General features: G+C 43.1%; 1 protein-coding gene across 1 annotated transcript; it reads right to left on the bottom strand.

Moving 5' to 3' along the window:
* Positions 1–8,173: 8,173 nt before the first annotated feature.
* On the bottom strand, positions 8,174–9,413 carry LOC119857635 (prolactin-releasing peptide receptor-like). The gene has a single exon (XM_038406832.2). It carries the CDS (start codon positions 9,379–9,381, stop codon positions 8,284–8,286), a length of 1,098 nt encoding a protein of 365 aa, XP_038262760.1. The 5' UTR covers positions 9,382–9,413; the 3' UTR covers positions 8,174–8,283.
* Between the last annotated feature and the right edge of the window lie 243 nt (positions 9,414–9,656).

Raw genomic sequence — 9,656 nt, 5'->3', positions numbered from 1 at the left:
AATGTGAAGGAATGTTCTGGTCACTGAGTACGGGGCTGAAGAAACAGGGAAAGGGGAATGTGTACCATTTCTCAGGGAGTGGGTATCACTTACCCATCTTCATCTGAAATGCTTAGGAATAAACAGGGAAATCTCCAGTAGGAGTAGAGAAGTTATTTTACCTCTGTATTGGCACTGTTGTGACCACTAATGTAATGCTGTGTTCAGTTCCAGGGTTTGCAATTCAAGAAGGATGTTGATAAATTAGAAAGGATTCAGAGAAGGAAGAGCCATGAGATTGATTGATTAAAGGATTAGAGAAATCTATAGTGATAGACTCAAGCAGCTCAATCTACTTAGCTTAACAAAGAGAAGGTTAAGGGGAGACTTGATTACAGTCTATGTTCCCCATGTAGGTACTTAAATATTTGATAATGGACTCTTCAAGCTAGCAGAGAAAGGCATAACATGACCCAGTGGCTGTAAGTCGAAGCTAGACAAATTCAGACTGGAAATAAGGTGTAAAATTTTACTGGTAAGAATAATTAACTCTTGGAGCAATTTACCATGGGTCATGGTGGATTCTCTATCACTAACAATTTTTAAATCAACATTGGATGTTTTTCAAAAAGCTTGGCTGAGGAATTATTTTGGGGACATTTTATGGCCTGTGTTATACAGGAGGGCAGAGTAGATGATCCCAGTGGTCCCTTTTGCCCTTAGAATCTATGACTATAAAGACATATGAGGTAAGCTAAAACAAATCTACATTTGTTACTTTATAAAAATGTGTATTAAAGACACATGGTCCCCACCTGCTGCTACCATTTTTTTTTCTGTCTGGTGATATTTGCTTGTAGAAATATTCTAAAACAGCAACCACATGTTAACTTACACCCCTGTGATTTCACCATTCCCCACGATAGCCTCCTCTCTAAGCCACAACTAGAGGCAGCTAGGATAATCGCATGTAAATACAGTATTCATTTTTAGAATGAGAGTAAACCTCGTAGATTTTTTTTTCCTTAATGGGTCAATTCAAACTTAGAAAGATGCTGGGTTTTGTACATATTTATTGAAAAGGACAAGAAGCGTTACTTTTTTTTCCCCTGCAGAACAAGTGACCCAGTTTCTTCCACAGAGCACAATCATACATGACAACTGTCAAAAGTAAATAGTGTTTGCTCTTTTATATTAGTAAAGCAGATAGATTACAAGTTGCCCATATTGCGTTTAATATGTCCCAACCTCAGCTGGTTACACTGCAAAACATAATACACTATTTAGAATAGCATCATTAGGACACACAAAGGTCTCCGAAAGTACAAAGCATGCAATAGCTCTTTCACATGTATAACGAGACTGGATTAGGGAACCCACTGTGACTATTATGTTCCAACAGGCTGAGTTTGCACTGAAGAATGCCAAGCTGCATTTTAACAACATAGTGACATGACTGATTTCTACAGCCACTGAGAGCTTTCACTGGCAGTGGGAAAATGGGGTTTGCAAATCCTACAATTCTTCCTCCTTTTGTGAAGTACGGTGATAGAAACTCTCACTCACCAGAAGCTTAATGGACAGCTACGTGAAAGGCATTTTCTCATGTGGACTTGTCACAGAAACCTGGATCTGAACAGCAAAACCAGCCCCTCCAGTTGGCCTAGAGGTGAAAATGGGCCAGAGATGCTGGCTGAACACAGATCCTACTTTTGTTTCTCAACTGGATTTATAAAAATAGCTTTCTGTTTTCAAGCTTCTCTGTGATGGTCAGCATTAAAAAGAATGGGGCATGAGGACAGTGAATTTGTGAAGCCACTCATTGATCAGTCAATCACAGCTGCTCCTTGCTGCTCACTTTTTTCTCCATTAAGTTCCAGTACATCCATCTGAACACATGTTGTACAGCTTAGTAGCCATTATAGTGTTTGATCCTTTTGTCTACAGATTTTCTATCCCCAATGGGTCATCAGGTTGATATTCAGTACATGCTGGAAAGAAGAGTACTGATACCAAGGGAAGACATCATCAAGTAGTATCAGTGTGGGCCTAATTTTAACATAGATTAAGACAAAGAGGGTTGCAAAACTGAGTGGGGTAAAATGCAGCCTGGGCTGTAATTGAGGAACTCATCCTTGCTCTCAATTTTTGTATTTTCCCTTCTTTCCACTGTGTATTCTCCTTCTTCTGCTCTCCCCACACATACAATTATAAAGGGGGAGGGGCATAAAGCCCAGGAGACATATTTTGCTCCACTTTTGTTTAGGATGATTAGTAAGGACCTCTGATCTAGGACCATGGTGAAACCAGGATGGCCACTGCTAAGATAGGTGACAATATTTCTCTTTAACTCTTCCATATGACAGTGCTTAATCTTAATCTTAATCCGATGAAGTGAGTTGTAGCTCACGAAAGCTTATGCTCAAATAAATTTGTTAGTCTCTAAGGTGCCACAAGTACTCCTTTTCTTTTTGCGAATACAGACTAACACGGCTGCTACTCTGAAACCTGCTTAATCTTTGAAATGCTTTCTTGGTTGCATTCTGTGCCTTGTATCTTTTTCTGAATGCTGATGTGGAGGAAGAGGCAAGTGTGAGTAGGACATGTACACACTAGTGCTTACTTCGGTATAACGTAAGTCGCTCAGAGGTGTGGAAAAGCTACACCCCCGAAGGATGTAAATTACATCAATCTAAGCTCCGGTGTGGACAGGGCTGTGTCAGTGGGAGAAGCTCTCCTGCCAACATAGCTACCGCCATCGGGGGAAGTGGACTAATTATCTCCTGTCATCATAGACCATCTGCATTAGCAGCACTGCAGTGGTGCAGCTACATCAGTACAAACAGTGCTTTCAATCTCATAGATATAAATTTTAGGAGAGAGAATATGCTTCTGGCAGATGACTCCTCACTCGAATGTCCCTCTAGAAGGAGATTCCTTTCCTGATAGCTAATCTATGCTGTTCATTCTTAACTTCACACCATTGTTGTATGATATCCCAACTCCCTGGAGTGTGAAAGGCTGTCCTTCCCACCCCCAATCCTTGTTTGAATTCTTTAGGTCCTAGATATCTGATCTAACTTTATCCCTTTGCTTTTTTTTTTGTGGCCTGGTCTACACTGGGGGTGGGGGGATTGATCTAAGTTACTTAACTTCAGCTACGTGAATAACGTAGCTGAAGTTGACATACTTAGCTCTACTTACCACGGTGTCTTCACTATGGTGAGTCAAAGGCAGATGCTCCCTCATCGACTCCGCCTGCGCCTCTTCCTCCCGTGGAGTACCGGAGTTGACAGGAGAGCGCTCAGTGGTCGATTTATCAATCGACCCCTGCTGGATCGATCACTGCCCATCGATCCAGTGGGTAATGTAGACAAGCCCACAGTGTGTAAGGTAACAAAACCAGGGGGGGAAATTCCATATGTTAATTTTTGATTTGTAAAGATAGTAAAAAAACAGAAATAGCCAACTAATAACCAAGCTGCCTCACAACAGCTTCCTCCCCAGGAGCCTGGGAAATAGATGGGTTTTGCAATATGCTCTGAATGTCAACAGTTTGGGGCTGTTTTGTACCAGGGATAGGAAGAGCATGAAATCCAAAGCCTAGGGTCCGTCACTGAGAAGATCCTTCTAACAGCCCTCTTTGAAGTCAAGAGGATGCTAAGTTGAGCACCTCTGCTGCTCAGAGCTGTGGCACAGGCAGCAGTTAAAGCAGACCAGGAGGATGAGCTCACCAGTTCTGGTTTGTAATTCTGACGGTGGTGTTGCATTATCTTGTGGTGACAGAGGCACTATCTGGAAGAGAATGGGGACCAAAGGAAAAATGTGTCTGGAAAGCATTCCTGCCGAGCACATAGCAAGCCAAGCAAAACATGTGTATTGGTAAAGTGTGCAGATGGGGGTGTGACAGCAGATCCATCTCCAATACCTGCTCCAGCATCTGAATGTCCATATAGTGTGCTATCACACTTATATGTGGGAGGAAATATAGGAGCCACTTAGTTTTTCGCTCTGCTGCTTTATTGGAAGGCTAAGTAGCTTCTGTTCATGAGCCTATGAAAGTCCTTGCCTTTCTAATGATCCTTGTCCTGACCCTCTCTGGTACCATCTCCGGTGTTTGAATGTCATACAGACAAAGGAAAATGTATTTCTTAATGTACGCCCTTTACTAACAACCAATTTTGTTGTTCTTTATTAAATGCACATTATACAGTAATGTAACTATTCTCTGTGGTGCATTTTAACATTTTTTGTAGAAGAAAGATAGAAACTATTTGTTGCTTAGAAACAATTCTGTGTAATGCAAAATGAATCCATAAACTTGTAAGCCTTCTTAAAACGCATCTTGTGTGTGTATTGTTTATAGGTTGGGTCAGCTGCTAACTAGGACAGACTCCCAGGAACATGTTACCCCTGTGCATTGCACTGGCTGCCTACTCACTTCTGGGTGAACTTAAAGATGCTGGGTACTGTCTACAAAGCCTTACTGGTCTAGTCCCAACTGTGTGCCACTCCTTTTATACCCCACTCTGTCAGCTGCATGCAAAAGACTCAGTCTTTCTAGGGTGAAGCTTGTAGGTGTTGAACTGAGCATTGTCACTGGCAGTTTCTTGCCTTTTGGAATTTGCTCCTACCAGAAACACATCTAAGACCAAACTTCTTCTTCAACCGTTAGCCGAACATCAGCCGTAGTGCTTGTTTACCATTTGGTCTGTTCCTGTGTGGCTACAAGGTCTTGACGGACCAAAAGTCCAACATTGGAATAGACTTAATGGACCCATGTAATAGTAGGTCTTCCTCTGGACTGCTTCCACCACTTGGTTAGTGGAATTTTTATCCCAGATGTTACAAGCCACATGGAGAACGGCATTCACTGGGACATCTAGCAGCATTCTGGCAATATATCTGAAAAGATATATATATATATATATATATATATATATATATATATATATATAAAGGTAAGACGTCAGCTGCAGCCAATGGCCTGAATAGTCTGTAGATCGGAGCAACTGTAAATGTCTGCATAACGAATGAAGTTGTTCCATTTTATGCCCAATATATGACATTGGCATTTTGTGTGGAAAGCCTCCAGCTTTTCCCAGTCGGAGCAGCATAGTGTCCACGTTTCATAACAGTACAACATTATGGTGAGGATACAGGTCTAATAGATCCTAAACTCTGTTGTCATGCTGAGATGATGTTGTTTCCATATTCGTTGTAAATGACCCATGGCAGACACTGCAGTCAGGCAGGGGAAGAATCTCCGTATGAGAGTTGGATGAACTGCTGAGTATAGAACCCAAATAGCAAAAGCTGGAGACTGCTTTGACGGTTTCATTATTCTAGGAGATTGGAGTCGTAGGTGGACCTAATCCTAGGTTTTGCAGCTTTGTCTTTGACCACGAAACATGGAGGCCGACCTTGGCCAACTAATCCTCCATTTACTGCAGTGCCTCATGAAACCTGTTGGGACTCTGTACTAGAAGAATGACCATAGCATCCTTCAACTACCTGAAGCGGGGTTCCAAAGGGGATGGAGCTAGGCTGTTCTCAGTGTTGCCAGATGACAGAACAAGGAGCAATGGTCTCAAGTTGCAGTGTGGGAGGTCTAGGTTGGATATTAGGAAACACTATTTCACCAGGAGGGTGGTGAAGCACTGGAATGGGTTACCTAGGGAGGTGGTGGAATCTCCATCCTTAGAGATTTTTAAGGCCTGGCTTGACAAATCCTTGGCTGGGATGATTTAGTTGGAATTGAGCCTGCTTTGAGCAGGGGGTTGGACTAGATGACCTCCTGAGGTCTCTTCCAACCCTAATCTTCTATGATTCTATGAATGTCAGCAGCATAGTCAAGGTCTGAGATTGAGAGATCATGGATCTTAATGCCTGTGGACCTGACAGAATGCTGCATTATGAAATCAGTTGCCCAACAAAAGTGTACAGTGGCCAAGACACAGCCCTACCTGACACCAGATATTGATTTAAAAGGTGCCAACATCTGATTTTCCCAGATGTACATGGGCAGTGGTTCCATTGTACATCTTACTAATCAAGTCCAGCGGAGTGGTTGGAACACCTATGCCCTTTAAGGCTTTCCACAGCGTGACTTGGTTAACTGAGTCAAACACAGCCTTGTGACATATGCCACGTGGAGGGGCTTCTTGAACTCATGGTGTATCTCTGACAACAAGCAGAGGGCCAAAATGGCATCTAATGTGGACCTAGTCCTCATAAATCCTGACAGTTGAGAGTCACACTTCCAATGTAGTAGGGGCTCCAAATGTGCCAGGAGAACATGCGCAAACGCCTTCCCTGTCACGGACAACAAGGTGATCGTCCTGCAGCTCTTACATTTGCAGTGCAGTCCCTTGCCCTTATAAAGTGAGATCACAATACCAGTAAGTGCATTTGGGTCAGCCAGTAACACGAGATTATTATGTGGAGGGATGATGCATACTAGAGATTGCAATTGATCATAGAAATTATCTTTAATTAAATCAGCTAATTCCTCTCTCAGTACATGGACTACTATGACAGCGAGGTGACCATGCTGATGTTTAAGACGTGCAATAAGTAGTCAAGACGACACGGGCATCCAAGTTATCAAGGAGGACTTGGCCTTGCCTCGGAGTAGTAATGCTACCCCATATAAGTGGTTAGGACTGCTGGAATACAGAAGTAATGAATCTTCCACCTCAGGGCATCCATGAGCTATCAGCCTTGCTTCTGATAGGCCGGCGATTGATATGCCAAGACAGTCCATTTCACATGAGACAACAACCTGATGACCACACCTGTAAAGAGTTGCAACATTCCAGATTACAATTTTGATGGATTGGTGGATAGCCCAGCTACGATTGAATACTTTGTCACGGTGTACTGCAGAGGCACCTGCTGACTTCAGAGGACACACGTCCCCAGGGGGGTTTGGTGTGAACTCGTCATATTTGCACTGGGGGAAGATGGCACCAGAAGGGCATCTGCAGTTGAGAGTAGGGCAGAGAGAGTAAGTTATTCACGTTGACCAAAAGCAAGAGCGAACGATTGTCCCAGAGAATACTTCATCCCACTGGGATGAGACTGAAGTGCAGTAACTCAAACCTTTTTCTGGTCTCCCAGTACTGGCTTCCCACTGTGCAACCCAAGCTATTGGGTCTTTCTCTTAGATGTCCTTCACCTCAAGTAGCTAGGCGCAGCTGCTGCCCTGTGTCTTGGCTGCCTATTTAGCCATCCATTTTCATGGTTCTTGTTGAACCTCACATAATGCCCCAGGCGATATTTTGGACCAGCCTTCATCACTGATGGCATAACTCCAGCAAGCAATCCCCTATTTCAGATCTTACACCGCTCCACCACAATGCAGTGCAAGTCGCACTCTGGGTAGTCAAACTTGGCTACCTTTTATAGAGTCCTTTTTGTCCAGTCTTTCCATTAAATGCACTTCTGGTGCTCCCTGGCTTTCACACTCCCATTGGGTTTTCTCCATCTCATGATCTGCTGGGCCTGGGACTGGTTGTAACCAGGTATATCAGTACAATACCTATTTTGAGGGAAATGCTTGTTTTAGACAGGATCTAACCTGTATACATGGCATATATATACTATGCTGACAGATGCCATAGAAATCTAGATAATAATCATAAGCAATTTAGGCAATGCACCATTTGACAGAAATACAGCTATGAGGCATCTAGTCCCCAATTTTTGCATCAAAATACAACTTACTGATCCACACTTGACTTTTTGTGCAGCTTAGGCACCAGAAAACAAGTACAATATTAAGCATGCATATTTGTAGGCCATTTCTGAAAATCATGATATTTATAATAAAGTAGTTAAATATATGTTCTTTAATCTTGAGGACGATTACTGGTCTGTTGCAAGAGAGCAAATGGCTGTTGTTTCATATGTAAAACCTTTTAGCTTTGAATTGGATTAAGTCAAAAGGAAATGCCTGCTATTCCCATAGCATCACCCTATACAAAATAAGGACAATGTTAATAAAAACTGTACAGAATTAATTTAAACTTACAGGATTGCCATTTTTGTTCTTGAATTCTGCTCTTTGTCAAAACAAGCAAATACACTTCAGTTGCTCAAATGAGCAGTTTCTATCCCTTCAGACACAAACCCCATCTGTTTGTTTCCCTTGTACTACTCCAAGTTCTCAGATATCTAGATTGTCTTGAAATGACCAATTACCAGTGTAACATAACTTGCACCACAGGCTTTGGTGTGCAATATAACAAACCCAGAACTAAGGTGTATGCCACTTCTGCTGATTTGATCTCCTGTTGGATTTTAGTTAAAAGAAAACCTGCCTTGCAGGGTTAACTTATCGGTGATGCCCATGGGAATGTCTGCCAGCGTGGAGCAGGTATTGAGTCGCGAGGCCTTGCGGGACATAATGCTGGACTTCTTTTTGTGATGGCAAAAATAGTTATTAACATGAAATCGGAATTTGTCATGGAGGGAGGCATAGATGAAAGGGTTATAACAGGCAGAGCTCATAGCGATCAAGTGACATGACACTTGAATGACATTCACGTACCTCTTGTCCAAGATGATGAACTCCTCATCTACATCTCTGATGAGGTTCACCACCTGCAGAGGTAGCCAGCAGACAGCAAAGCACATGACTGAAATAATGAGAACCCGGAAGGTCTTTCGCTTTTTATTTGTCCATTTCTCTTGGTTGTGGTAGGCAGCCCCTGGGACATTCCTCTTCCTGAGGCGATAAGAAATGGCACAGTAGGAGATAGAGACTGCAGAAAGTGGGAGCATGTAGGACAAAAGGAGCATTGAGCATGAGTACAGCAGCCTCGCTTTCTCTTGGTGCTTCCAGAATTCTTCACAGATGAACATGTCATGGCCAATCTTGTTGAGATCTAGATAATGGGTGTGCATGGATGTAGGCACAGAAACCACAATGGAGAGTAACCAAATGAAGGCCACTATGTAGACACAGGACTTGCGGCTTAGCCTTTTGCGAATGGGGTAAGCAACAACAATATATCGGTCCACTGCAATAGCTGTGAGGGACAGCACAGACACAAATACAGTAGCAGTCTGCATCAAGGTGACAAAGTAACACATGAACATCCCAAAGAGCCAGCCCCGAATCTCAAAGGCATAGGACACAGTAAGTGGGACGCAGAAAATGCACATGATCAGGTCAGCTGCAGCCAAGTTTCCAATAAGGAAGTTAGTGGTGCTGTGCAGTTTTTTGGTGACAATAATAAGGAGAATAAGGAGCAAGTTGCCGGTGCAAGCCACAGCCACCAGAGTGGCATAGAGGGGAATGAAGAGGGGCTTCAGGTCAAAGAGGAGGTCAAGGCCAGTGAACACAGGGATCGAACTGTTCTTCAAAGAGTTGTTTGGTAGCTGGCCCTGTGCCATGTTGAGTTTCACGTCTGATGACTGTTACTTATCCTTGCCTTAGACAAATTCAAACAGGGAAAGCTTGTTAGTACTAAAGAAAAATGGTGGTTTTGTTTGTTTATCAATTTCTGCCACAGGAGGTCAGCTGATTTCAAGGCCCAGATGCTCAACTGTAGGCCAGGAGCCACCAGGCTGTGGTCCAAAGGAGGCTTACCTTTGTATTTCCCTGATTCTGGGCTAGCTGCATGCCTGGAAGGTCTCCTGGAATACGTTAGAATAGCCCAAATGCTGCT

The sequence above is a fragment of the Dermochelys coriacea genome, chromosome 6 (assembly GCF_009764565.3).
Source record: "Dermochelys coriacea isolate rDerCor1 chromosome 6, rDerCor1.pri.v4, whole genome shotgun sequence".
Taxonomy (NCBI): domain Eukaryota; kingdom Metazoa; phylum Chordata; order Testudines; family Dermochelyidae; genus Dermochelys; species Dermochelys coriacea.
The sequence above is the reverse complement of the archived record's forward strand: the minus strand, read 5'-3'. Positions and strand labels throughout refer to the sequence as shown.